Source organism: Pleurotus ostreatus, assembly GCF_014466165.1.
Source record: "Pleurotus ostreatus strain PC9 chromosome Unknown scaffold_7, whole genome shotgun sequence".
Classification (NCBI taxonomy): Eukaryota; Fungi; Basidiomycota; class Agaricomycetes; order Agaricales; family Pleurotaceae; genus Pleurotus; species Pleurotus ostreatus.
Genome location: NW_023503162.1, coordinates 1,997,717 through 2,025,124, shown reverse-complemented (window position 1 = coordinate 2,025,124; position 27,408 = coordinate 1,997,717). Strand labels below are relative to the sequence as shown.

General features: G+C 51.3%; 11 protein-coding genes across 11 annotated transcripts; 6 read left to right on the top strand and 5 right to left on the bottom strand.

Annotated features, from left to right (window-relative positions):
• Window positions 1–419: 419 nt before the first annotated feature.
• PC9H_009936 (uncharacterized protein) lies at window positions 420–1,955 on the bottom strand (the record flags this gene model as incomplete). The annotated part of the gene is made up of 1 exon (XM_036779433.1): window positions 420–1,955. One exon carries the CDS (start codon window positions 1,953–1,955, stop codon window positions 420–422), a length of 1,536 nt encoding a protein of 511 aa, XP_036628822.1.
• Window positions 1,956–2,296: 341 nt separating this feature from the next.
• On the bottom strand, window positions 2,297–3,105 carry PC9H_009935 (uncharacterized protein; the record flags this gene model as incomplete). The annotated part of the gene is made up of 4 exons (XM_036779432.1): window positions 2,297–2,326; window positions 2,374–2,780; window positions 2,838–3,008; window positions 3,069–3,105. The coding sequence occupies 4 exons, from the start codon at window positions 3,103–3,105 to the stop codon at window positions 2,297–2,299; spliced, it is 645 nt and encodes a 214-aa protein (XP_036628821.1).
• A 442-nt stretch (window positions 3,106–3,547) lies between these two features.
• On the bottom strand, window positions 3,548–4,315 carry PC9H_009934 (uncharacterized protein; the record flags this gene model as incomplete). Its single annotated transcript, XM_036779431.1, has 3 exons — window positions 3,548–3,945; window positions 4,005–4,196; window positions 4,249–4,315. The coding sequence occupies 3 exons, from the start codon at window positions 4,313–4,315 to the stop codon at window positions 3,548–3,550; spliced, it is 657 nt and encodes a 218-aa protein (XP_036628820.1).
• A 231-nt stretch (window positions 4,316–4,546) lies between these two features.
• On the top strand, window positions 4,547–8,139 carry PC9H_009933 (uncharacterized protein; the record flags this gene model as incomplete). Its single annotated transcript, XM_036779430.1, has 4 exons — window positions 4,547–4,905; window positions 4,958–5,616; window positions 5,669–5,730; window positions 5,782–8,139. 4 exons carry the CDS (start codon window positions 4,547–4,549, stop codon window positions 8,137–8,139), a joined length of 3,438 nt encoding a protein of 1,145 aa, XP_036628819.1.
• A 2,033-nt stretch (window positions 8,140–10,172) lies between these two features.
• On the top strand, window positions 10,173–12,210 carry PC9H_009932 (uncharacterized protein; the record flags this gene model as incomplete). Its single annotated transcript, XM_036779429.1, has 7 exons — window positions 10,173–10,690; window positions 10,748–10,830; window positions 10,884–11,031; window positions 11,084–11,206; window positions 11,261–11,815; window positions 11,872–12,005; window positions 12,065–12,210. The coding sequence occupies 7 exons, from the start codon at window positions 10,173–10,175 to the stop codon at window positions 12,208–12,210; spliced, it is 1,707 nt and encodes a 568-aa protein (XP_036628818.1).
• Window positions 12,211–12,898: 688 nt separating this feature from the next.
• PC9H_009931 (uncharacterized protein) lies at window positions 12,899–14,398 on the bottom strand (the record flags this gene model as incomplete). The annotated part of the gene is made up of 7 exons (XM_036779428.1): window positions 12,899–13,321; window positions 13,380–13,499; window positions 13,572–13,804; window positions 13,858–13,868; window positions 13,929–13,957; window positions 14,014–14,240; window positions 14,308–14,398. The coding sequence occupies 7 exons, from the start codon at window positions 14,396–14,398 to the stop codon at window positions 12,899–12,901; spliced, it is 1,134 nt and encodes a 377-aa protein (XP_036628817.1).
• Window positions 14,399–14,655: 257 nt separating this feature from the next.
• Window positions 14,656–16,314, top strand: SCJ1 (DnaJ- protein scj1; the record flags this gene model as incomplete). Its single annotated transcript, XM_036779427.1, has 10 exons — window positions 14,656–14,740; window positions 14,796–14,915; window positions 14,971–14,996; window positions 15,051–15,080; window positions 15,134–15,206; window positions 15,258–15,349; window positions 15,409–15,837; window positions 15,890–15,971; window positions 16,039–16,161; window positions 16,253–16,314. The coding sequence occupies 10 exons, from the start codon at window positions 14,656–14,658 to the stop codon at window positions 16,312–16,314; spliced, it is 1,122 nt and encodes a 373-aa protein (XP_036628816.1).
• Window positions 16,315–17,286: 972 nt separating this feature from the next.
• Window positions 17,287–18,116, top strand: PC9H_009929 (uncharacterized protein; the record flags this gene model as incomplete). The annotated part of the gene is made up of 2 exons (XM_036779426.1): window positions 17,287–17,428; window positions 17,482–18,116. The coding sequence occupies 2 exons, from the start codon at window positions 17,287–17,289 to the stop codon at window positions 18,114–18,116; spliced, it is 777 nt and encodes a 258-aa protein (XP_036628815.1).
• Window positions 18,117–19,044: 928 nt separating this feature from the next.
• On the top strand, window positions 19,045–22,451 carry PC9H_009928 (uncharacterized protein; the record flags this gene model as incomplete). Its single annotated transcript, XM_036779425.1, has 16 exons — window positions 19,045–19,106; window positions 19,169–19,269; window positions 19,323–19,354; window positions 19,405–19,624; window positions 19,695–19,999; window positions 20,059–20,135; window positions 20,205–20,430; window positions 20,496–20,636; window positions 20,710–21,273; window positions 21,334–21,408; window positions 21,466–21,592; window positions 21,644–21,852; window positions 21,906–22,005; window positions 22,060–22,095; window positions 22,153–22,278; window positions 22,336–22,451. 16 exons carry the CDS (start codon window positions 19,045–19,047, stop codon window positions 22,449–22,451), a joined length of 2,517 nt encoding a protein of 838 aa, XP_036628814.1.
• Window positions 22,452–22,838: 387 nt separating this feature from the next.
• Window positions 22,839–24,824, top strand: PC9H_009927 (uncharacterized protein; the record flags this gene model as incomplete). Its single annotated transcript, XM_036779424.1, has 2 exons — window positions 22,839–23,205; window positions 23,269–24,824. The coding sequence occupies 2 exons, from the start codon at window positions 22,839–22,841 to the stop codon at window positions 24,822–24,824; spliced, it is 1,923 nt and encodes a 640-aa protein (XP_036628813.1).
• Window positions 24,825–25,237: 413 nt separating this feature from the next.
• On the bottom strand, window positions 25,238–26,762 carry PC9H_009926 (uncharacterized protein; the record flags this gene model as incomplete). The annotated part of the gene is made up of 9 exons (XM_036779423.1): window positions 25,238–25,410; window positions 25,481–25,582; window positions 25,653–25,718; window positions 25,783–25,817; window positions 25,877–25,971; window positions 26,037–26,395; window positions 26,452–26,511; window positions 26,570–26,597; window positions 26,649–26,762. 9 exons carry the CDS (start codon window positions 26,760–26,762, stop codon window positions 25,238–25,240), a joined length of 1,032 nt encoding a protein of 343 aa, XP_036628812.1.
• Window positions 26,763–27,408: the final 646 nt, after the last annotated feature.

The following is a 27,408-nucleotide window of genomic DNA, read 5'->3' as shown; positions in this document are numbered from 1 at the left end:
CCCATGTTTCTAGCTTGATAGAGAACTCTAACTTACGAAAAATACAAATTGATGGCATTGCATATTGAGTATCCGATCAGAGTTAGAGACTCAATTCACTTCCTTGTAGTTTCCATCAAGCACCATCAAGAGGATTCAACGAGGGCAGAAGGTACAACAGAAAAATGCTGAAAGATCCTTGGTGACGAGGGTTACGCCATTACTTCGCTCGGATCTCTCTCTTCGTTCGATGTCAAGATTCAAAAGTACCATACCCAGCCGAGTGATGTTCTTGGTGCAGCTCCTTCACTAGACGACACGATTCAATTCAATTATTGAAGCGAGGTCGGGTGATCTGTTGGTTGTATTGGGAGCTACCACAAAGACCAGATGCACAATAACTGCAAGGCTCGTGTCGAACACCCTGCGGTCCAAGGGTTTCAACAAGAGCTAACGTGGACTACCTCCCTAAGAGACTCAATATCCTCGTCCGAAAGTTTGCAGTCCTCGAAGGCAAGATTGTCGATTTTAGAAACGACCGCTCGCCGTTCAAGCCATCGTTTTAGATGGGAAGTCAGTTGGGGCTTCGAGGTGAAATCGAGGCCTTCTATACGGATGAGGCGAAGAGACGGATAAGGTATCGCATTTACATCGTCCGCCGGTAATGCAAGGAAACAAGACACTAAGAGGCGATTTGTGAGAAGGAGTTCTTCAATAGTATTGCAATCGGTGAGCCCGAGCGCCTGCGCAGGAATGTATTCATAGTATGATCGACGGATCGAGTAAGTACGGGGGACACAGCGGGGGAGGAGTTTCATGAAGCGTTGCAAATCGGAGGGATCGAAATTCTTGAGTGATAGGACGGGAGTGGAGGCACCAGTGGAGTTGAGGACCTTGTATATTTCTAGTCCCGCATCGGTCCGCTGTACCATTGAAGGATTGATGCCATGATAGCACGTTTCAAAGAAGTGGCACACATATTTGATGAATGTGGTTGTCTTAGTACTGCTGTGTGGCCAGTAGGTGCATATTCTGTGGATGTCGTCCGCACGAAGATGGTTGAAGATTTTGGCCAAATTCGGTTCGCCACCAAACCAAGCGGTGATGTCGTGCAAGTGATGAAGGTCGACCGGTGTAGACCGAGTGGAGGGGGCAGGATCGAAGTTATTGGGAGGAGAGAGGGAGAGGCGCTCCAGCAACGGCATGTTCTCTAGCATTGTGAGGAGGACATCCATGCTAACAGGCCGCGCTTTCCCCGTTGATGCATCCGTGCCGTCCCAACCCACACCTAGTTGAAGAGACGTCACGTGCGAAAACCAGGTCGCCTCGAGACACAGCATCCCTTGACATTCCAAGCTCGTCAAGTTTGCCAACCAACTCGCGTCTGCAGGCAAGCTCGCGCAGGATTTCACATAGTGTAGTCGTGGTGCACACCCACCAAGGAAGTCGGAGGGAAATGTTACTTCTGCTGCATTTACAGTGAGAGCCTCCAAGAAAGGGGTCGGTTTGTTGAGCAGGGCGAGGAATGAACTATTGGATTCAACCTCCAAGGCCTTGAGCCGCTCTGGGGCTGCGTTCATGTCTTCTATAAGGAATCGAAATCGGCGCCTTGAGTCCATACTATAGCCGCCGACCCGCACGCGCAACGTCGCTGCTTTGGACCTAGCGAAAACTTCCCGGACCCACTTGAGATGGACATTGGTGAAATCGGTCCACAGGCTAGGTTCGTCCAATGCGACGTTGCGCCAGCTGCTGCAAACGTACGTGATGGCCACCCACGATAATGGATAGTCAGAGACGCCCCTAGCACTGTATACCACGATGCCAAAGATCTGGGCCAAAATCTCCGGGGGCAGCTTCCTCGTAGCACTGCAGTCGGCATTGCGCTTTTTACGCAAACGAAGTATCTCGGCGAAGTGCGCATCAATTTCGCTATCGTAAATAGCTGCGAGTTCTTGATGCTGAGGCGTTGCCATGTCAGAGCACTCCAGAGTCACTGATCGGATTCGAACTTCTGTGAGCGCTAAGCGCTAGAAAGTGCTGTGAACCACATGATACAGGAGGGTGAAAGGCCTGACACTAAGGAAACATCGCTACAGCTTGATCAACATTGTAACCATCGAAAAGCTAGAGAGGCCACCAAGTCTTGGCTGACAGGGTATACTCAATAATAACTGGTTTTTTTTTCGGTAGGTGGTCGAACTCTTCGATCATGAACAGAAGCGAGAATCACTACCAGAATGGCCCATAGCAATCAATTTAGTCGTATCGAGGTAGATAACGGAATAGGGTAGGGCAGAAACAAAGCTGGTCAATGCTAATCTACAACATCAGCATGAAGTGGCAGCTAGCAGGCGTCTTAGAACATATATAACACGGATACTGCCGCCACACCGAGATACAAATGTGTTCGATCAACGTGGGGGAGGCAGCGTTGGAAGCGGAGGGGGAGGCAGAAGCACCATCGCTTGTGGGTGAAGCGGAGGCACCTGATTCGGAGGCTGCGCTACCTGCAGGTGAGCTGCGATCTGCGCCACCAGCACTAGTAGGCGAAGGCAAGCTGGGAGCGGCGTCGCTGGTGCTGGTGGGTAAAGCAGGGGCACTCGAGTCGTCCACCGTCACTGTAAACAGGGGAACGAGGGTCCCCGTGTATGTGACCGATGCTGTGGTGGACTCGTTAGAGATGTCGACATCGCAAACGCCCTCTTGGGAATCCCCCCATTGACATGCCGCCTTAATTTCAACTCCCGCTTGCGGATTGGCAACGCCCGAAATGCCAGATTTGTCGGCCACAATGGTTTCTGGGTGATATAGACGTCAGCGATAATTCCATCTGAAACGAGAAGATAGCGGTATACGTTGGATTATGGGACCGCCGGTAGGCCCTGCTTGGGCGATTTCATACGTGGTCCCGTCAGGGCCAACACCGAGGGGCTTGAAGGATACAATGGACGCAGTTTGCTGACCCACTGCTGGTAGTACATCTGATGGCAATGCGACATCAAAAACGGTGAAAGTTGCAGCAGAGACTAAGTAAACGTCAAACATATCAGTCGTTGGTCGTGGCCCAAAAGGTATCTGTGACATACCTCTTAGTGCCAGAATGAGAGGAAGTAGATAGAACATGCTGTACAACAGCCGAGGAGCAAGAAAGGATATTTGAAGTAGGACACAAGTAGACTGAAGTTTCTGCGTCGTACTGAGAGGCTTAAATACTGTACGCTCCATGTTGTCAACAAGCCGTTGCCTAAGTACGATACAGATTAAGGGCCGAACGACAACTGGGCGGCGTGGTGCGTAGAGGGCGATGTGTGTTATCGTGACGGGTAGAGCCACCAGTGTGGCACTAAAGGCTCGGGGTGGGTAGAAGCGGGCTTAAGCACCAAAATACGATCATGCTTGCCGAGGCAACGAAGACGACAGCATCTTGAGGTTTATTAAACTACACCGGGAAGAGCCTTCACTTGAAGCAACTATCAAAAGAGGAGAATAAATATGATGCAAGGCCAGTGAAGGTGGCCTATCGGGCATAACATTGAAACGGGGAAGATAAAGCACCCAAAAGGGCTCAAAGGAGGTACTGTGCAAAAGCAGAGATAAAGATACCGCAAATGGTACCCATGTGGAGGGCGAGCATGGTCCGACGTCCAACAGTGGTGTTTGCTTCCCTTGGGAGAGTGGTGGAAGGGGGTGTAATTGTCGTTTGGTCGGGTCGGGTCGTCGTCCCGGCCCTCTCCGGCAATGTAGTAATGCTAGATCCGCCGTCCACAGTCAACGTATAAATGGGCACGACAAGCCCTGTAACCGTCGTTGTCTGCGTAGAGGCCAAACCAGGTGCAAATGCTTCAGCGATGCATACACCCTGGCCGCTCTCATCCCAGGTACAGTTGGACGTGACTCCAAACGGGAGGCTTGTCTGCGGACTGAGCGAGTTGAAATTCTTGGTTGCATCAGCTACGAGGGTCGCTACGGAGGCAAATCCAATCATCAAACCGTTCCCTCTCAAATGGGACAATAACGCCCACCATGAAGAGTTACGGCGGGCATAGCAACGGTCTGAGTTGTGGTAGGGTCCGATAATACTCGGGCGGTGGCTACCTCAAAGTAGTCATATGTCGTGGCTCCGTCGACGCCGACACCTAGGGCGCTCAAGGATATGAATTGCGGGGGTTCGCCTGTCGGCCGCACATCGAATACAGTGAACGTGGCAGCGCTAGCTATAGTATACGATTCAGTGACAATCCGTATTCATGAAGCCAGGAAACTCACCACATACTACTAGTATAGTGGGAAGTAGCGTAGCGTAGATGCTAAAGATCGTCGAGGTCCAAACCATGGCGTCCTACAAAAACACGACTTCATGGCCAATGTCTGCTTTTATGTTCTTTCTTGAAACTGTGTGGCCCAGCGCCGGGAACCCACAAGGTGCAGCCCATCACTGAACGAATGGGCGCCATCATAATAACTAACGTCAAGGCAAGAACGAGACTTTTCCACGATCACGAAAGTTCGAACACGACCCTATTGCACGCGACCACATGATCGCCTCTCCCATTAACCTCATTCTATGGATACGCGACTGGCTCAAGAACGATCTGCCTATCAGAAGCGGATCGAGACGGCCTTGGATGAGGATGAAGACCCGCTTGCGGTCTATTACGACTTCGTCCAATGGATCATGAAGAATGAACCGGATACTAAGACCTCGGGATTACTTCCCGTGCTCGAGCAGGCGACGCGGAAATTCAGGAACGATGTCGCCTACAAGACAGATCTACGATATCTAAAACTCTGGATACTATACGCGAAGAACATAGAGAAGGGAACGCCTGCTGCCGTGTATGGCTTTCTACTGAAGAATGACATCGGGAGCACTTACTCAGTACTATACGAGGAGTTTGCCGGGGTACTGGAGCGAGAAGGAAGGTGAGTAGACTTCATATAATACCATGCAAGTCATGTCGAGGGATTTGACCAGGATCTCGGAGGCGGACGTTATCTATCGCAAGGGAATCAAACAACAGGCCAGGCCAGTAGAGAAGTTGAAGACCCGGTATCGCGACTTCAAGGCACGGTGTCCAGCACCATCCACTTCTGCCGGACCTCAATCCCCCAAACAAAGTGCCCCAGGTCAAAGCGCATCTTCGCCGGATGCGCATAAGCTTGTAACTCCAGGGCCAGGACAGCGGCGAGAGAAATTGCAGTTCTCGTTATCTCTACTCCTTACAGGAGACGGCATAGAGTATAGCATTCAAGAAGCCAGGGCGCGGTCGATGGGGCTACTTGGGAAGAAATGGGGGCCACCAGAGCAGCTTTCCAGGTCCACTTCTTCCACCTCTTCCATGTCTCTGTCACACGATTCATCCGACTCCGACGACGGCGGCAAATCTACGGCCAGGAAGTACGCGACACGACGAAGTCTTGGTTTAGGTCTGAGCGTGCCCGAACCAACAGTGACGATCAATACCAAGGAAGCATTAGCGGACGTCTTTGGGATGTACAATTCTCCGGATAAAACAGTCACCACGACATTTCTTCGTCCCGGCGGCAAATACGCCCCCGTCAAGAGGTTTGACATGTCTGCATCTTTGAACGCAGAGCCCAAACGAGATCCTGCATTAAGTACCTCCACAGGTGGTAAGCCGTTGATGAGTGGGTTTCTGTTGGTCTGTTTTTGATCCATCAGCAGGGTTCCGTCCATTTATTGATGAAAACGCGATGCGGAAAGAGAATGCGACACCGGGCCCCAAGGTAACAAATGTCATGAATGCGTACAGTATTTTTTGCCTAACGATCTCTCAGCTCAAACCTTACGTGGATCCCGAGATGGCTAGAACACCATTTACGAATCAGGCCGCCAAACCCCCTCTTACAACCCCTCGATTCGCTCTCGCTCCGAAGGAATACGCAACACCTAGTCCCCTCGATCGCACCGAGAATAACGAGAATGCTCTGGGCACAGGTATCAAGGCCACCAGACTCGCTTCTGTCAAAGAATCCGAAGAAACCTTTGCTCGCGTATTCACTCCGGCCGCGTCAGGCCGGGCCCAGGCTGCCCAACAAGAAAGGACACCGGCCCCAGCGTTCAAGCCTTTCGTAGACGACGACGCACGCACACCCTTCAAGGTATTTAGTCGCCCAGAACAAGGAGAGAATGCCTACCGACGCGAAAACGTCTTTTCAACGGCAAAGCCGTTCACACCGTTCTCCGACAAGCCGACTTTCACTCCCTTCAAAGATCGAGATGATGCTAAGTCTTCCTTTACCCCATTCCGAGACAAACCCTCCGAGAGAGAACCGGAGAGGTTGGAACCGTTTGCAGAAGTCGCTGAGGAGCAAGAGGAGCAAGAGCAAGAAGAAATGTCTTCTGAGTCTACTGACGACGACGAATATGGGGAGGTTATGGAGGAGGATCAACCGCTTCCATCACCTTCAACGGGCACATCTTCCTCTGGAATGGAGGACTGGCAGGAATCTCAAGGGCAAGCGGAGTATGCTGAAGGAGAAGGGGAATACTTCGAGGGCAACGATTACGATGACTTTAATGAGCCAGAAGCCCCCCTTGGAGGGCGATTCGGTGCATTTAATGTGATGACGCCCATTACAGAGCGAACATTTGAATACACGACAACTCGATCAGTCTTCGCTACTCCAAGTGATCGCAACCATTCATCGGGTCGACATGCAGAGGATTACGACGCGGTCGGAGAAGCAGAACGCCTTGCTGAAGAAGTGCGTGCGGAAGACATAACGGATCGCATGAGACTTGGTACTGTCCTAGAAGCTGAGAACCAGCGCCACCGACAGCTAGATGAAGAGGTCAACGCATTAGAAGAAAGGACGGGGAAACTCAACCTTCTTGATACACTCACCAAGACCTCGAAGTTTAAACCACCCAATCCTTGCAATGCGTTCGATCCGCCGATCATGTCGACATTACTTACCCTCGTTACTTCGGACGCCCATTTCTACGATCTTAGCAACTACGAGTCAAATACGCTCGACGACCTTCAGAGGTTCGCTAAGAAATCTCGGAAGACGAGCGGAAGTTCCAGTCATGGCGGGCATCTTGACATGGGTGACAGCTATCCCGTGGCTCTGGGTGAAACGCAGTTTGATGTGTCGGAGAAGCTCGGGGAGGGAGGGTTTGGTGCTGTTTTCAGGGCTAAGGAGAGGAAGGGTGACGGTGACGACGACGACGACGACGACGACTTCTGCGAGGACGAAGATGAAGGCAGCTCGTCTGCGGTAGCCATCAAGATAGTTAAACCACGGAACCTCTGGGAGTACCACGTACTACGCAGACTACACACTTCGCTGCCCCAATCGCTCCGCCGTTCAATAATCCTGCCACAAGCACTCTACGCCTTCCGTGACGAGAGTTTCTTGGTCTTGGAACTGTGCCCTCAAGGAAGTTTACTAAGCATTGTTAACAACGCCGTTGCAGCGGGCGTATCGCAACAGGGCGGCTGTTTGGACGAACTGCTGGTCATGTTCTTCGCTGTTGAGTTAGTGCGTCTCATCGAAGGGCTGCATCGAGCGGGGTTCATCCACGGCGACCTTAAAATCGATAATTGCCTTCTTCGATTGGAAGATGTCCCTGGGGGTGCCCCTGCTTGGGAAAGCCTCTACCAACCAAACGGCAGTGGGGGTTGGAAGTGCAAGGGGATCAAGCTCATCGATTTCGGGCGCACGATAGACACCAAGCTTTTCCCTTCAGGTCAGCAATTCATCGCTGAGTGGCCCGCTGACGAGCGGGATTGCCGAGAAATTCGGGAGGACCAGCCGTGGACGTACCAAACCGATTACTACGGCTTAGCTGGGATCATATATTGCATGCTATTCGGCAAATACATGCAGAGCACTTTCATTGGTCTGGCCGATAGCCCAAACCCGTCGCATCCTGGACCAAGATACCGTGTACTGACTCCCTTCAAACGTTATTGGCAATCCGGGCTTTGGAACAAGCTGTTTGATATACTGTTGAACCCTTCATTGCTCCGGAGGGGTGGCCACTTGCCTGTTTGCGACGAGGTGGCTGAAGTTAGGCAAGACATGGAAGCCTGGCTCCAGAAGAACTGCAACCGGACGAGCAATACCCTCAAAGGGTTGCTCAAGAAGGTCGAGCTGTCGGTGTTGAGGGCGTCAACCCGAAACTAGCCTCTAGTGCTTATTAATACATAGTGGTAAATTTTGTATTTAATGATGTTGTACTTATAAGTAGCTCACTTACTCATTCAGGCGGATGTAGTACCCTTGTACAATGGGAAAGATAAAGCATTCGAGCCCTTGAGCGTTGACTACCCGACGATTGTAGAAAGTCGTAGATAGACGGCGACGAGTCTAGTACCTACTTCCCGGTCGCTACGAGTATTATCCCGTTATATCATATACCCAGCGCCCTCGCTACGGGGAGCCGAGTCGGGGCTAGACAAAAGCGGAAGGACCGGAACTATGGGATCATGTGACCTCAAAGGCGGCAGGGCGGCAACGTCGGGAATTCCAAAACAAGCACCCGAAGCTTCGAGAACCCTGTTGCCTGCCGACTAGCGGGCTGTATCAGCAACACCGACGGCAGCACTGGAGCGCTCCGAAAACGAAGGAGGAGCTAAGTACACGCGGAACTCGATCGCAGTCTATTGAATACACTGAATGATTCCCGGCGGGTGATGGCGTCCTATGCAGTACTTCATTAGTTTCAAGTTTCAGAGTAGCGCACACGTAAGGAGAGACTTGGCTTTGGAAGCGTAAAATTAATGAAGAGGCCCCCTTCATGTACCCCGCGTGTTACATAGATCAATTCACCGTTCCGAAGATGTTCTTGAATGCAACATGCATGTCAAACAAGGTTGCAACATACATCGCACTTTCGCGACACCAGATCACCGTTGTGGTTTGCCTTCTGCGAGTCACATGATATATATCGCCGCACTACGTGCAGTGATCAAGTCGTGTTTGGGTGCAACCCCGGACACCGTCCCCTCATAGGCTTGAGTTTCTAGTCGTGATATCGCATCATCTATCGAAAGATGGCATTTTTTTGTTACAATGCTGTCATTTCATACAGCCCAGCCCAGTACCTGCCTACCGCAAGCATGCTGATTACTACGTTCCTGTCGCTAGTCGAGATCCAATAACTGTGAAGATGTAAAATGCAAGAACAGAAGCCCCCCATGCGTTCTCAGTGCTTGATCAAGACTCAGCGCTGCGCATCAAGTGTTGCCGGCGGCATCTCGGTGACCTGTACGGTTCTAAGTGATGAGGGGATGTCACGCAGTCAAAGTGAATTAACCAAGACCATTATGCAGGGACAGTCTACTGTTGCGCGGTGCACGCGCACCCTGAACCTGAAATTGTCCATACTTTCCCGGACCGAGATCTGTTTCAACAGTGACGAACCAATGATAGAGCAGCGGGCAGGTGCGAAAGGCGTTTAATAAGCGATGTTTGAGAACGAAGGCTTGCCTGCACAGGTTGCACAGTGTGGAAAGTGGGCGGGAGAGTGTCCTGCCAAGACTTCAATTGGTGGTGGAGCAAGTAGGAAGTAAGTGCGGAGTTAGACCGGAAGATCGTGGGAATTCAACCGAGAGTCGCGCGCAGAACACGCGACGCGGAAGGACACGATCCATTTCTTTCCCTGACCACGACATCAACAATCGTGAAAAGGACTCGAAGCATCGTTTCGGCAAATTCACATCATCATTCTAGCTTGGGAACATGCTTTCTGGGCGATATCAACGCAGGGGGCGCTGTCATCGGGTCGGAAACCACAGGATAAGGAGTTCTAAGATTAGGCCATAAACATGAAGCGAAATTCCTCCAAGCGGCCGTTCTCGGATTGGTTGATGTTGAGGGCACCGGTATCGATGTCGCTTGATATCACTATCCCGAAGCCTGATCGCCCACACCATGCCGCGTTATCTTTAGCCCGTGCGCTGCACGTACCCTATCACGGTTCAAGACGATAGGCAGGACATGGTGCCGACGCCAAAGGACGCCATAAACTTAAACCTCACAATCGAGCTCTGCAGAGATCACCCTTGCCGCTTCTGCATGGCCGCAACGCTATAAAAAGGCGACAAACGAGACATTTCATTTCTGCAAATTCCTTCGGCTCTTTGTCTGCTCCCCCTTCCTCCCCCTTCCTCCTCTCTCTGCTGGGTGTTGCGACGCGCAACTGTATCACACCGCCTATGTCCTCCTCGGAAGACTCCTACGGGCCCGAAACGGTGCCCCCTAGCGCCCAACTATCCCGATCACCAACTCTGCGTGATGAACCCCAGTTCCCTTCATCTCACGACCCAAACCGCGCAGATCTTTCTTACCCAGAGCAGACAACCGAGGTCGAAAAATTTGGTGTCTCCGGAGAGTATCGTCAGACCTCTCCGACTGGTCTTGTTCCTGCACCCTTCGATGTCATCAAGGGGATAGCAGAGCAACACACCTCCCCTGTATCGCCTTCTAGCTCATCCTTAGAGAAAGGTCAAACCTCTATCCAATTAGTAGTATGGAAAGAGAATGACCCCGAAGATCCTCGTAATTGGTCGAAGGGGTACCGATGGTACCTCACCACCTTATTCGCTGGATCTGTCCTTGCCGTTGCATTCGGTAGCTCTGTCATTACCGGCGACTTTAAAGATATAGAAGAAGAGTTCCAAATCTCGGAAGTGGTCGCTGCTCTAACCGTTAGTTTAATGGTTGTTGGATTTGGGTAAGCATCAATTCAGTTACGAAGATGGCATGTCAATACTGATGTCTTGTACACTAGTCTGGGTCCTCTCGTTTTTGGTCCCCTCTCCGAACTTTTTGGTCGGCGTCCACTATGGATAGCACCTATGTTCCTCTACGTCAGTAAGTGTTTTTCTGTACAGGAATGCTGGAGTTCGTGTTGACAGATGATCTAGTATTTAACATTCCCGTGGCTCTTGCTAAAAACTTGGGAACACTTCTCGTTTCCAGGTTCCTTTGCGGTCTTTTTGCCAGTGCTCCATTGACATTGGCTGGCGGTGCTATCTCCGATATTTGGGATAACGATGAGCGAGGTCTCGCTATGTAAGGTTCACCAATAGCTACTTTTCGCACTATGCTAACCTTCTTTTTTCAGCGCTCTCTTTGCTGCTGCGCCTTATGGTGGACCTGTCCTTGGCCCACTCGTTGGTGGCTTTATTGGGGACAGTATTGGATGGCGTTGGATCATCTGGGTCAACATGATCTTCGCTGGTGTTGTGTGAGTGTCTTGGGTATTTTTATTCGTAGTAACGGTGCTAAATGTGTCTTTCAGCCTTCTCTTCCTCCTGACGGTGCCGGAGACGTTCGCGCCTGTCTTGCTACGCAAGCGAGCCCAAAGGCTTCGTCAGAAAGAGGGCAACAGCAACATATACACTCAACAGGAGCTTTCTCGCCCACCATTCAGTGAACTCCTCATCGACACGCTCGTTCGTCCATTCACAATGCTCGTCACAGAGCCTATCCTTCTCCTTATGTCGCTATACATCTCCGTCATCTACGGTCTCCTTTACGGTTTCTTCTTCTCCTTCCCCGTCATCTTTGGCGAAGGATGGGGATTTAGCGATAGCAAAGTGGGCCTAACATTCATATCCGTCCTGATTGGAGTCGCATTCGCGCTGCTCGTTACACCGCAACTCGAGAAAACATATGTGCGACGCCTGAGAGAACGAGGTGGCAAACCTTTGCCTGAGGATCGATTGGTTGGCATGATGATCGGCGCTCCATTCCCTGTAGTCGCACTGTTCATGATGGGCTGGACTTCGCCGCCATACGTCGCGCCTCACGGCGGCAACTGGGTGGGACTCTGTGTCTCGGGTGTTCTTTTCGGGTAAGCTTTAGACAATCTAACGTGCCTTGTCGGAACTAATCGTCCTATCTTTGCAGATTCGGCATGGTTATCATATACTTCTCTGCCAACGCGTACTTGATCGACAGTTTCCCGTCTTATGTTGCTTCCGTACTTGCAAGCAAGACTGTTGTTCGGAGTGGTATGGGTGCCGCTATCCCCCTTTTCATTGGTGAGTAACCCAGTGGCCATCCACGGCTTGACGCAAAGACTAAAGTGCGCTTTCTGTAGTGCCAATGTACCATAACCTCGGTAATGGTTGGGCAGCTTCTGTCTTCGCATTCATCTCCCTGGCAGTCATGCCTATCCCATTTTTGTTCTACCGATATGGTGGTATCATCCGAGGAAAGTCAAAGCGTGCCGCTGCCGACTTGTAGTTCTCCCCCTCCGAACCTTATCTCTTCCCGCCCCACGATATCTTACGACCGCAACACTCCCCGCACTCTCACGATGCTTTGATATATGATTGTTTTCGTTGGGCTAGTCCGCTTTCTGAATAATTATTTTTCTTTTTCTGGTATTTGGATAATCGGCCACCATTACATTTTCCACTATGGTGACCGCCAAATACACGCTGGTCGTCAAGACAGCGATTCCTAGATGAACTTGACGGGTAAACGACCACTAATTATTCCTCCTTGGACATTTGTACTTATACCTTCTAGACACATTACAATACAAAATATCCCTTCTTCATCGTAACACGTTGGCTCCACCTCCAGGCTTCAACCTTAAGCATCAAAGGTGACTGCTGGTATGTCTACTTTGGTCCAGAGTTGGCATCTACTAGGGCACCCACGGCGTAGATGTGTTCGTTTCAAAGGCTAGCCTTCAAACGTTGCCTTCGCGGAGGAGGGCAGGAGCCTAACAGCGCACCTTGAACGGCATCAGCGACCAGGGAGGACTGCATACGTTCGTGCCACCACTCCGTTTAAAAGCGTTTGATTATGTATACCAACACAATTGTAACTTGCAGCTGTCCATGCTATCAATCCCACCTTCGGACGAAGACTGTCAGTATATGTCGAGAATGAGGCAGCTTCGGCTATCATGCTCACCTGTCAACTAAGCTCCCTGCGATGCCTCCCATTCCTTCCACCAGTCCGGCTTTTCACGATTCTCTGCTTCTCTCGTGTGCCCCTGCTGTATGAACGATCTATTCTTACGGATGTCCGAGACGTCCCATTCGCGTATCCACGGCTGGTCCCAGAATCTCTGGGCATCTTCACCATCAACGGCGGGGATGTCAGACACTTCTGCCAACTTCGCTGCGGCTCCGGGCTGCGTTATCAAACCGTCCAACCATTTGGCGACCTTAACTTGGAAGTTGGGGAAGGATGATTGATAAGAAGCGGTGATAGACGTGTCGGAATCGTAGTCTGAAGGGGCAAACGTCCGTTCAGTGAAATCGCGGAAAGAGACGACTTCGTCGCGTGCAATTATGTCGGGTAGATTAGGAGGGTAGACGGGGCAGACAGAAAGACGGCCCTAATATAGTAAACTGGTCAGAATCATAGGTAGATTAGAACAGCATTGCCCCACATACTTCAGGTACGTGTGCTTCCAGAAGGACTTGCAGAGTGGATCCAGGGTTAAAGGTTGACAGCGGTTCTTTCAGCTCGTACTGCGCGAGGTAGAGAGGGAACAGGACGGGATAGGCTGCTAACTATATACATGGAACGATAGGTTGAATATCAAGGTACACGCGGAAGAACGTCGGGTGTGAGTATACACGCACCAAATTCGGTTTCAAAGAAGATGGGCTGAAGCACATGTCCTGATCTATGAGCCCTTTGTCTTCGGGTAGTAGACGCGCTAAGTTGAGAGCCGATGTCGGGGATATGGAGTATGGGATGCATGCTATCTCTTCGCCATGTAATTTCGCCAGTTCTGGCGTGAAAGGGAGAGTTCGCAACTTCTCCAAATTCGGGGCGTTGAGGGAGAGACGACAAATTGGTTCGAATGGAAATCCTGCGACCGTCTTGGTGAACTCCAGTCAACCTAGATGAATCCGACAAGCGTACCAGGTAGATATCTTCATTGTCAAACTCTGGTCAATATATCCGTTTGCAGGACCAAGATTTGGCAGACGTACGATCGTGATAAATCGACCGCTGCCGTACTCTATCATTGAGCACTCCTCAATACAAGCATGTTATGGGGCAAACACGAGAACCTACCTTCCCTGCCGGTCCCATGTACTTCAACCAGGTCGAGCCCTGGATCTCTGCATCTATAAACCAGCATGGGAAGTATAGTGGTTGTATTCGGATTGGCTGCAGCGGTTCGATGGCGCCTGGAATGAGCCGAGCGAAAAGATCACGCAGGGGCGCAGTAAACGTGAACAGCGACGCGTATGGGGCAATTTGCTGTATCGCCTGGTGCTTTGCTACTGCAAAAGGTAGAGCTGTGTGACGGATTTCGATGTCCAGGTCGTCAGAAACGATGGCGACTGGGCACAAGAGTGAAACCACCTCGAACTTTGGACGAGTATCCCTTTGTTGCGCCAGATATGAACCTTTTAAACGGGCTGGGCGCTGAGATTTTATGATTTCGCAGCAACATCAGTGCAGAGCGCAGAAATCGAATTTTAGAGCGAGTCGTCGAATTCCAGGAAATTTATGAGCTGCAGTATATTGTGCACATTACTCCGGTCGATCGCGCAACGTCCATGGACTTGAATGGGCCATGCTCCTGGTCACGTGCGTGATTATACGTGTCCTGCTTTCGTGTCACTGCAGCGGACACCTTATTCATTCCTTCAAGTCCAGCCAACACCATCCCATTCATTTATGCTCTCGTCCAGCTCATAGTATTCTGCAATGATCTCTTCAATACAAATTCTGGCATTTCTGTTTATCCTGGTCACTCTCGCGGCTGCAGCGGACCTATACAAAGTTCTAGATGGTGAGTTCGACGCGTATATTTATCCATCAGGTGCTCACCACAGTTGAATATCCAGTGGATAGGTCTGCGTCGGAACAGGACATTAAAAAGGCGTACAAGCGACTGAGTCGCAGATACCATCCTGATAAGAACAAGGACCCAGGAGCGGAGGACAAGTTTGTCGAGATTGCGCATGGTACGAGGGGACAACCTTACCGCGCTCTACACATGATGATTAAACCAGGATATAGCATATGAGGTCTTGTCTGACTCTGAGGTCAGTCCACTGCCCTATATACTATATCGAAACCCTGATTGACAGCGTCCGTAGAAACGACAAATCTATGACCGCTACGGAGAGGTTGGAAATTGCAGTCTATGCCTAGTAAATTGTTCCTAACACTGGAGCTACAGGAGGGATTGAAGGCACATGAGGACGGCCACCAGGCGTCCAACCCCTTCGACATGTTCTCGAACTTCTTCGGTCGTAAGTAGCTCCCGTGATGAGCACATGGAGTTTGCTCAAATAACCGTACAGAACGTTCTCAGCAACAGACGCGGAGGGGCCCAACCTCGATGACGGAGTTTGAGGTACAGCTATCCGACATATACACTGGCGCAAATATCGACGTGCGTGCTTACCAGTGAAATTATTGACACGCCTCTGATACTCCCTTCGTTTGTCACAGTTTATGATCAAGAAGCAAATACTGTGCGATCATTGTCGTGGCTCAGGTGCCGCCTCTGACGGCGATATCCATACTTGCTCAGGTTGCGGTGGCTCTGGCATGAAAATCGTAAAGCAACAGATTTTCCCTGGCATGTTCGCCCAAACGCAGACTACATGTAATGAATGTAGTGGGAGGGGGAAAGTCATCAAGAAGGTCTGCCCGCATTGTGGCGGGTCGAAAGTCGTGGATCATACTGCGCATTATACGCTCGAGGTCGAGCCCGGCATGCCTGAGGGACACCAAGTGGTGTTCGAGGGTGAAGGAGATGAGAGCCCTGATTGGGAAGCTGGAGATGTGGTCTTGAGAGTGAGAAGCCGGAAGGACAGGGGAGGGTGGAGACGGAAAGAGACCAGTCTGTATTGGAAGGAAACCATTGGCATTGACGAGGTACTTGCGTTGGGACAATATCAGTCAGGGATCTCACTGACATCACTACTAGGCCTTGCTTGGATTTGATCGCAATCTCACACATTTAGACGGACATGTAGTCAGACTAAGACGTACAGGTGTTACTCAACCTGGTGCGTCGCTATTTGGAGGTCTTCTCTTCAACTCGGCGTACTAAGATGCTGTTGTTTCGATCTTCAGGGTTCGTACAAAAGATTGAAGAGGAAGGAATGCCGATCCATGAACATAGAGGCTCCTTCGGTGACCTTTTTGTGGAGTACAATGTTGTGCTACCTATGGAATTGTCTCCCAAGACAAAAAGAAGTACGTTTGTTTCCCCTTCCCTCTCTCCTTCCCTCCCTTGTGACGCCGCTTTTCGCTTTTTGACCATGATCTGACCCGAGTCCGCTTGTAGAACTAATGGAAGCGTTCGTTGGCATGGAGGGCTCGTCTCATCCTTCCGGTGACGAACTATAGTATACACTGTCACTCATTGTACATCTAGATATCTCTGGTTCACTTAATAGACCTCTTGGATCTATGCCGCTGTGCACACAGCTTCGGCCAATGGCCGAGAATTCTATCAGCCCTCCTCCCGGCTAGTTGCAAAGCGAGTGCGTCTCATGTATTGAGCATCAAAATGTTGAGTACGGCGATCTGAGGCTTGTTGTGCGGCTTGGCGCACTAACGAGGCTTGTGAGTCATTTTGATTTTACGGCTGTTTGATTAGCGAGCTCCTACACATTGCAGGAAACACCTCAAAGACTAGTAATGGACCTGATAGACTGTGGCGTGCCAAACTATGTTGAAACTTTCCCCGAACACCTCGTAGTCCATATGATGTAGCGGCAAGCCGCTTTCGACACCAATATGGCCACAGAATGTTCTCCATACGACAGCCACACCCTCGTTGGCACCTGTGTGGATGAATGTACCTTGGTGCTATCGCTGGTAGCCCCTATCCATGGAATTTCTCCCCTAATTGGCCCCTATGCTCTCAGCAAGCATCAAAGCATCAAGTTTGAGCGTAGCTGCAGCACTGAGGTGATGCCGCTGGTAGTCATGATACTGTCGTTACAGATCACAACTGAGTAGTAAGTCTGCTGACCTCCGCTCTCGAGTTCTTACTCACATAGTGCACCTATAGAGTCGCTATTAGTGGGATCATGCTTAGCTCTGCTAATGGTTTCGCCAAGATGTCCTAGACTTCAACGATCACGATTCAGCTCCCAAGTGGTTATTGATGATCCATAATGATGGGGACGACGTTGTGGTATTTATTCAAAACGTGCGGGGTTGCTTTTCGGCTGTAAGCCATCCCCTCAGTTTAGCTACTCCCTCGTCAATACAGACCATATTAAACCATGCTGCATGTCCACAGGGTGCAAGGCTGCAACTTCCCAAAACCCCACCCCTGCCCGTACTATTGTATTAGTACCCAACATATACATGACAATAATCGAGGTGGACGACGGGGATGCTCGAATCATGTACTCCTACGGCTGGAGCCGAGGTGGCTCGCCCCCCGACCTTAATCATACCATCAGCTACACTAGCACACAAGGTGCACAGTTCACATTCGTATTTCTCGGTATGTCAGACAGCGGCTCTTGCCCAACAGGTCCTATTGACCAATTTCCACAGGAACCTCCGTCAGGGTCTTCGGCACGTTGGCTGCAACCACTTTCCCGAATACCTCGTATAGCATAGATAGCGGCGAGCCTGTCCTGTTCTTCGGGGAGCCTCCTGCTCAAATGCAATATCGCCGAAATTTCTTTTCTTCGCCCGATCTCAAATACGGAACCCACACCCTCGTCGGCACTTGTGTCGATGAAGGTGGGTTGGTGTACCTTGACTATTTGGAAGTCGAGACTCCCGCGCTATTAATCACTTCGGGTTCTGCAAGTTCACAGCCCTTACCCTCTTTACCCACAAAATCGCAATCGAGTCTGTCAGGGCTCTCAAGTACCGATTCGCCAACTTCGGGGTCGCCAACTGGCCTTATAGTGTCGACCATTTCGCCACTCTCATCCGTTATAATAACATACTGGGGGTCTCAGCCCTCGGAGGTGTCAGCGGCATCCCCCTCGATATTCAAATCGAAGCCGACTCCATCAGCCGCTGCTATCATTGGCGGTGTTGTTGGAGGATTCGCTCTGGCAGTGATTACCCGGGTTCTGTATCTACGCTACCGCCGTTGGAAAAGTAGAAAATTAGTAGCCCTGATACCTCGCCGACAGTCATTTTCTTCGTTGACTTCGTTGGCGGGGTCAGCCTGACGACAGATGTACATATACTTTGTAGATGGGTTACCGGAGAGGCTTTTATTGCGTCGGTGTATCGGCCCCCAGACGTGGCTTTCGTGCACAGTCGTCGGTGCGTTAATTTGGCTCCCCTAGTCGGGCCCTATGCTTGATGTGAGACACCCCTGAGGTAATGAACACTTCATTTTTCTGCAATCAATCACTGCGAGTCTCGAGTGCTGTAATGCAAAGTTTCATGATCTACTTCCGGCGATGGTTACTTGCTGTCAAGTCGTCCGAGATTGATGTCACAGCATAACATGTAAAAAGTGATTTGCCCGATAGACGACTTTGGCGGTGCAACTGCAAACGGAATTATTTTGAGATTTCATGGGAGAGTCCGACGAAGTTGATTCGAGGAATTCGCAATGAGCGCCTTGAGGCTAAACCATCAAAGTGAGACCCCACGCGTACGCTATCGCATTAAAGTCTATCACACGTTGTAGCTGGATATTTAGCCGACTTCATAGTCTAAGCCATGCAATTTTACAGAGAGCTCACGACCGTAGAATATCATTATCGCAGATCTAGAACGCGAAGGCAGGACAATGAACATGAGCGGTTGTTTGGTCGAGTGGCTGGTGGCAAATAAGCTAGGTGTCAAGGGTCCTTGGTATGAGATTCCCGCGACTTGGCAACCCCGTTGTGTCCTAACTAACTTACAGTGCAGCCTTCGCCTTTCCCCCAATTCATTCTGCCGCCTTCTCTCTGAGACTCACGCAGTCCATTGGCGCACGGACCCCTCAAGCGACGACGACGACGACGAGACGACCACAGCCAGCATCCTCGGCGGAATCTCTTCATTTCTCTGCGACCAGCTCGCTATCCTCTAACTTTTAGTCTCGTTTATATTTCTTTTCTATTTCTTCAACTTCACGTTATATTTTGACCGACGACCTCCTCGATGGCGACTACTGTACGGCAGCCGAAGCCCACAAGGAAGGGAGGACCGTCAGACGCCTCTCGGTATGCGCCTTGCTCGTTGTCTGGAACAGACTTATCGTTCTGACATGGCGATACGCATTTAGCCGCACCCCGGCCTGGTCGACAGGTGCGAGGGCTTCCCCTACGTTCACTCCCCCAGCAAATTTCAATCGCCCTACGCGCACGGTGACACCATCAAGCCAAGGTGCGCCTTGAAACAACCCTAGACCGGGATATTTTGGACTGATGGAATTGTAGACCGAATTCTTCAGAACCTTGCCGGATTGACCGTATGCTTTTCCTTGGAAGTATTGTCGTGTCAGGCCTAACTTATCGGCAGGGTACCACGATTACTCTCGCTACTAGGACTGGTCAGCGATACGAAGGCGTTATTGGGTCCACGGGCGGCGAAGGCGACACTACCGGTGTAACATTGAAGGACGTGAAGGAGTTAACGAACCCTGGTGCACCCCTCAAGGACACTCTTTTTATCGCATCTACTAACATTGACACCTGGACGTCTGGACCGGCCGATTCTAAACCGACGACTAACGGAGATTGTATGTGGCTTCTTCTTGTGGTATAGGGTTTTGGGTGACGCTCTCCGTGCTTTTGGTGATGTTTTGATAGCTTTTAAGACCGACGTTGACATCAGCCAGAAAAGCCAGACTATGAAGCACCGGGAGCTGCAAGCATGGAAACCTTCGGCTGATGTTCCTGAACCTAGTGTAAACTTCCAAGTGGGCAACGGCGACGATCGTACGTTTGGTGTTGGCTCAAATGGTGGCTGGGATCAATTTGCTGTCAACGAGCAACTTTATGGTGTAAAGACCCAATTTGATGAGGAGCTATACACGACCAAGCTTGATCGGTCTGCAGCCGATTTCAAGGAGAGAGAACGGAAGGCCCAGCGTATTGCAAATGAGATCCTGGGGGTACGGGCCTTTGATATCCTCACAGCAAGTCTTATTCTCATGCCTTATTGTTCACATAGGGTTCTACCAGCAATCCCCACGTCGCGGAGGAGAGGAATCAAATTGTTGATGATAGCGGTGCTAACGAGGAAGATAAGTATGTGATCCCGTAATCTATGTATGCGTCGTGATCTTGTGTTGGTTAACGACAAGCTATTTTGTCTAGATACAGTACCGTTGTCCGCGGACGAGACGCCTACGTTCCTCCAGGCGCCAGGAAGCCGGGAGTGACCTCGCCTCCCATTAGCAATGCGGCAAAAACTGCAGCTGAGATTCCAAAGGTTTCCATCAATGGTCCGGACGGTTCTTCACTGCCTTCGCAGCAGGAGCAATCCAGCACTCCCTCCAACTCTTCGAAAGCCCCATCCCCCGCGCCTTCTAACTCGACCAAGGTTTGTCTTTATCCGTCTGGTATATTGTGTGGCGCCATTGCTGATACAAGGTATATATACAACAGCCTCCTGCTGACCCACTCCCAGCATTCCGCGACTTTGTCACGAACGAGAAACAACGCCTGACCCAGAAGAGACAAGCCCTTGTTAAGAACGAAATGGACAAGCGTATGGCAGACCTCGTCAAGTTTAGTCAGAACTTCAAGGTATGTGGTCACTTTGACGCATTCGCGACTATATATTGACAGGCCGGCTATCTGACGTGTACTCTGTCATTAGCTGAATAAACCTATCCCTGACGATCTTGTGCCAATTCTAGCCAAGGATGAAGAGAAGCAGAAGGCCATCCGGGAGAAGGCATCAAAAGATGCTGCTTCAGCGCAAGCTCGGTCTATTGGTTCAGTGTCGGCTGCTGGTCCCGCGCCTGGTGCCCGTGCTCCGACTCAGTCTTCGAAAGCGTTTGAAGCCCGTAAAGCCGCTGCACCATCGACTGGTGTTGCAGCCAAGACTACGACTGGCGCTCCGGCCGCAGCCCCCTCTGCGAACCAGAAACCTTTGACAGCCTCGGCGAAGCCAAACGGCGCGACTGAGACCAATGCTGGGAAGAAAACGTCAAGCATGTTTATCCAAGCGATACCTCCTTTCAAAGGCAGCAAAGCTCGTGCGCCTGCGACCGCCTCCGTCGCACAACCAAACGGTAGCTCTCAACAGCAAGCTGCCGCTCAAGCAAGTTCTGCCGCGCAGCCACAGTCTGCTGTCCCATTGTCGCCAACTAGCGCCAATCGACTTAACGTTGGTGCTTCACCTTTCCGACCAAATCCCATGGCATCAGCGTTCAAACCCGTGAGTCACTTTGCCTACGCCTATCTCATATCTGTATGTTTACTGTGGGTTGTGGGTTAGGGTGCTCCTTCCAGTAATGGTGCCTCGAACGGCTCCGCGTCTTCCGTATCACCTAAACAATCCAAGGCTGAAACCGTGAGTCAGCCGCTATCGCAATCTCTCCGTGTTATGATGACACGCTCCCTTCTTCAGACCACCGCCCCTTCGACTCCCAACCCCTTCTTTGGACCGCGCATCATCAAGAAAAATACACCTGTGCATGTAAAGGATGATTTCAACCCTTTCAAGCACAACAAAGTTGCGGAAGCCACTAGTGTCGGTGCGTACCTACCTGCATTTCATTTCGCAGGCTTGCTCACCAAATGATCAGCTGCGCTCTGGCCCTACAATGGCAAGCGATACATGCAAATGTTCCCTCCACCTCAACACCCCCCTCAGCAGCATTCACCGCATATGGGACCTCCCGGACCCCCTCCCATGGCACCCCCGACGTACGAAGAAGACTCCGCTGCCCAAGCCGCCGCTCGTAATCAACAACAGCAGCAATACATTTACTACCCACCATATGGTTATCCCCCCGTACGCTCAAACGTCCAAATCCAATGCACTTAGCTTGATATGTTCTTCCTCAGATGATGCCTGGCATGGTTCCTCCTGGTCCCCCAGGTGCTTACGTGCCCAATCCTTTCATGCAACCGATGCCCTATCCTCCTGGAATGCCTCCCCCAGGAGGTGAGTTCCCAATTTCGTCAATTCCTAGTTGACTGCTTGATAGCCTTTCTATAGCCATGTATGCCTCCCCGTCAATGGGTCAGATGCCGCGTAAGTCACGATCTTCGATCTCTGTAAGAGTTGCTGATCGACGCCTAGCCCCTCAAGCCTACATGCAACCGCCTCCCCCAGGAACATATCCGCTACCCAACGGTGCTGGCCCGCGCCCATCGATGCCGCCAACACCTATTCCAGGACATGCCCACCCCGGATACTATCAGCAAAGCCCTCAACGTACGGATATGTCATTTGATCCATATCATGGGAAGATGTTTATGCATATGCCCACAGTGCAGCACGCAGTGCCCTACCAAATGATGATGCCACCACCCGGCGGGCCTAATATGCCTCCTCATCAATACGACCAGGGCCCGGCACCACCTGTGCAAATGGGTGGACATGCGTAGGTGGCTTGTAGGTTTCACTGCTGTTGCTGTTCTTGGTTGCTTTCGGGTACTACGTAGTTCTTTGCACGTCGATGGCTTTGTTGGGGGCCTGAGCTCGGGTTCCTTTACGGAAATCCCATTCCTGTTGTCTTGCGTCGATTGTATTCTGGGATCCATCACAGGTGCTGGGGGTGCCGCTGTGTCATTGTACCTACTAGTACTTCCTGTTCTTCATTGTTGTGTGTGGATTCTATAATGCCAAAGGCCAAGTTCTGGATACAATCAGCGATCTTTGTATGTAATATCCCAATCAGGTATTTATGTGTCATTTGGGCCCAAGCCGTTGATTCTGTTCCCACTGGCATCGGGCGCGTCGACGTTCTCCCCTCCTTCTCTTCCTACCATTTTATGCCAGGACGCGTCAGGATGCTCGGCGACGCGGACGTACTCGGGCTCAACTGCCTCATTGCTGGCGACGGGCTCAACAACGTCTTCCATGTTCGAGTGGGCAAACGGTGCACAGTCGCGGAGTTGAGGGCGATTGTCTGCAGAGATGCGGCCGTGCGGGCTCGATTCCCAGATATTGGCATAGAGGGAATCGTCTTGTGGAAGGTGTACGACGTACCACAGATCCTGCTTCCCCCTCAAGGCTCGAGGACCAACAGGAGTCGTTTTGGGGAAGCCAGCGAACCTCTGTTACTTGCCGACATCTTCCGGGACTCGCCCGTACATGATTGCTTGCACGTACTGGTGCAGCGGCTACGGCAACTCGACGGTAAGAGCCTTGAGAGTCGAGGATTTTTGGCACCATGGATTATTCGGCTGACGCTTTGACCAGCTCATTCTAGCCCGCAGGAGACTAACGATGCGCTCAGGCGTCCGTCACCAAGCGGAACACCATACCCCGGCCCTGGTTGGGGAGACGGTGGCTACTCTGCGCCCATCGGTCGGCCATCTGCACTTGCTCTGAATTCGGACCCGTGGTCGGGGCCGCCCGCGCTTCGCAGTGCTCCTGTGGGGCACCTACAGCAACGCTCGGCGAACATCTCGCCAAACTCACTAGCGTACAGTAAAGCAGTCGGTGGCCAGACATCTCATATGGCTAGTGTATGGGGAATTGATGGTGCGGACCCGTCAAGTACACAGGTACAGCATGCCGGATCATTTACACCCAGTTCCACATTTCCTTCGTGGGGCCTATCTTTAAGTGCACCGCGATCAGCAGCATCGTCGCCAGGAAGGACTGCGTCTTCTACACATCAGGAGCATCTGGAGAAAGCCATATTTGAACTTGTCGATGAAGACGCCCACGATACATCAGACAGTCAAATGCAAATGCACTCTCCTACGCCAGTTGACCGTATCAAACCTTATAATCGAGGCAGCCAGGCATTCAATTCCCCTCCCATTACTACCAATCTCCACGCCTCCCTCACGTCTAGCCCACAGTCCTTACCCGTTCTAACGTACAATAATACCCCTCCGATTTCGCCGTTACGCAGTACCCCGTCATGCGGCAGTGCCTCCCCCGTGAGCGATACGGTGACTTCTTCGCCGTTCCTCAGCATCTGGAGCCTCCCTTCCGACATCACGAGCCATACCTCCCTCATAGCGTATTTAAGACGCCTTAAGTCCATTGCCCGTTTCCATCTCATCAATATGTTTCGCACGCGCCCGGCTGGACAGCAAGTCTTCTGGCTAGAATTCGCTAGTGCCAACGAAGCCGTGCAAGTGCGCGATTTCTTGGTGGTCAAGAAGGCGTCTACCGGCGAGCTAGTGGAATGCCCGCTTGTTTCGGAAGAAGAATACCTCGCCGCGTCAGAGATGGCAGGAGAAGCAGACAAGTGGCCGAATCCCCATGGATTGACCAACATTCCTGCCCGCCCTACTGCATCGGTTATCCCACGTCCCCCGCACGTCATGAATAATGCCCAAGGGCTTCCTGTCATGTCACAGATGCAGTTTCAGAAGCACCCACCGCAGCGGCCAACACAGGATGTCTCCGCACTTGCGACTCGGACGCGCAGTCTAGACCAACAAACAGCCCACAGCATCCCCACCTTCCATAGCCCGGAGAGAACCTCTGGGACCTACTCCACTATACCAGTACGATCTATACCATCGCCATCGCCATCAGCACTACCTCATCGATTGGAAACGCTACCCGAGGATGCTGAAGCCTCGGAATCCGAGACGGATGAGACGGATGAGCTCTGTGAAGCTCAGGCTAGTCCTACAAACCTTCAGAGCAAGACCCCCCTCATCGGTGCCAAATCCCTGTCTTCCCTCGAAGACAATCACACCACCCCCACACGACCTCAGCAGCTGCCACGAATCGGACGAGTCCAACGCAGCGTCTCTGTGCCCACCATTCTCTCTGCTCGATTGGCTTGAAATGTAACTAATGTAATCTTTCCCGTATCCCTGCTCTTAGTCTTCTACACTACGCTCTCAAGGAATCACCCGTTATCCGATATAATTCTCATATTCTCATCTAGACCCGTCGACGTTGATAACTGTTTCTATCTCATGATCCCATTTCCTCCCCCTGACATCTACTCTAATAACCCCTGGTACATTATCTGCCTTCCGAATATCGTGATACTTACTCTGCTTATTGTATTGTCTGCTAATTCTATATTCTGCATTTTTGTTGGCAGTGAAACAGCGTGGACTGTCGAGGCGACTAAGCGCCATGCAGCCACTCATGAACCCAATTTATATTTCTCCAAATTCTCTAAATTGAGGCCTATGATAAATATCTTATTATAACCACTAGCAAATAATGCGCATTTCAGCGACAACTTTTATACACGCTGAGTGTGTTCGAGCGCTTCGATGTGAGGCTTGCCGGCGCCTGACCCATTTGTGTACGAAGATTTACCATCGGAATGGGAATGGTTCTCAGCTTCTGGCTCCTCACCTTGTCGGCGGTGGTGCTTGTGGACGGCGAGGAATTCAAGCGTTGCTCGGGGAAGCACTATGAAATTTTAGCATCAATCAGCTAAGTTTTCTCATGCCAGTGATCTCCGAGTCTTGAAATGCATTACCTCGGTCTGAATCCATTAACATTGTCTCGTAGGTGAACGCCGCGAGCAAAGTTGCTGGTATGCTCGTCAGGGCAGCAATAGCTGCGTACGCTCCACCGCTCGCTGGATTGCATGGAAGAACACGGTCAATTTTGTGCCCGTGGCCGACGACCATCACTGAATCACCCCTCACCTTTGGTGCCGTAAAGCGACATTGCAGCGAATCTCCCACCCAGATCCCTGGCAGCATTTGCGGCGACTGCGGAGGTGTCATGTCAGACAGCAAGAAACACAAACGACTGAAACGCTGGTCGATTACGCACGTCCTGGTGTGGCGAATCCCCAAATAGCCATCGCGCTGTGGTTCGGGACAAATTAACCTGGATCCAAAGTTTCTAGGTGTTTCGATAAACTCACTATGCAAAGCTAATGACCCATGGAGCTGCTTGTGGAGGTACCAGGGCATTCGTCGGGTCAAGGCACGCCCATATCGCCAAAGCAAGGACGAAATCCTACATTCCACACGGGTGTCAAGATCAATGTGGCAACGGCGTACCGTATTATGGGGATAGCTCACCGTTACGAACTCATTAACGAAAGTCAACCCCAAATGTGCGCCAGGAGGTGCGTACAGGGCCAAGATCCCTCCGGTACCCATGGCGGTAAATTGCACCTCCTCCAACCTACCTGCCGCAGTGAGCGCTGCCTCCGCTGCCAGGATCATATCTCTCCATTGCGCGTATACCAGCAGACATGCAATGTAACCCCCGAGGATCTGGAACACGATGTATCTCGCGGCCTTGAGTGGGGGGAATCCCCTGAAGACCACCTGCGTTATCGAGACACATGGGTTGAAGTGGCCCCCCGATGTTGCACTGCATATTCCGAGCGCCAGGAGGATGCCAAATGCATACGCAAAGCCGATACCCAACACCGCTGAGATGAAATCTTGGTTAGCCGACGGGGATTACCCCACATGAACTGAAACCCACAGCCGACATTCTCAAGCCCCAGGATATTCCCCACAACAAATGCTGCCGTTGCGCCAACGCCTATTCAGTGTCCACATGGTCAGCGTTCGATCAGGTCACCGTCTATTTCTACTCGTACCAGCCCAGGTATAGAGAAACACCCCCAACTATCTGCTTGTTAGACATACTGGACCTCTCGACAAATAGATGTGACTTACAGCCTCTGCAAAGCATTCGACGAACCAATGAACTTCTCTGGAATGTCTCGTTCGTTCCCAAGACTTGAAGAAACCTCTCCGTGGCAGAACATCTCCACTGTACACAATATTCATCGTTGTGGGGCTTGACATATTTGCTGGCACAGATATCGCGGTTATCCAGTGATAGCGAGGACGGGAGGTTGCGAAGCCCGAGGGACGTACGTGGGATGGACTATTCCTGCCCAACTGATCCAGTGACATCGGTCTGGCTTGCTTTTATAGAGGTACGAGGTATCCTCGCGACCTATAGATCTTGGTTTCATGCCCACTCTTGCCTGATTGAGGCATTTCATTCCATGGTAGGCGCGTAGCTCCATGTCACATTGGCCTATTGCACGCGGAAAAGAACGTTCTGACTTATGGGGCATCTTGGGTTCAAAACGATCACAGAAGGAGGTATACAAAAGGAACGATCAAATAGTATGGTGCGAGGTTACTTCGCCGCTATCTTATATACCTTAAATTATCCATTCACAAAGCAAAGGTAGTGTATGCTTCGTCTGGGCCGTATTGTACCTCAGTGGAGTCGCCCTGCATCGCAGTCGATTCGATGTTGAGCGCCATCGGCGGTGGACGAAGAGCTTGTTTGTGTATATGTCTGGAGGCCAAGCCCATTGCCCTTATCCGAATGCTGCGCCCGGAAACAGTGGGTGTCCTTGCTGTTCAGGCGTGTGCCAGCGGCTCACGGCGAGACCCTCGTTCTTCCGTTCCGCATGCG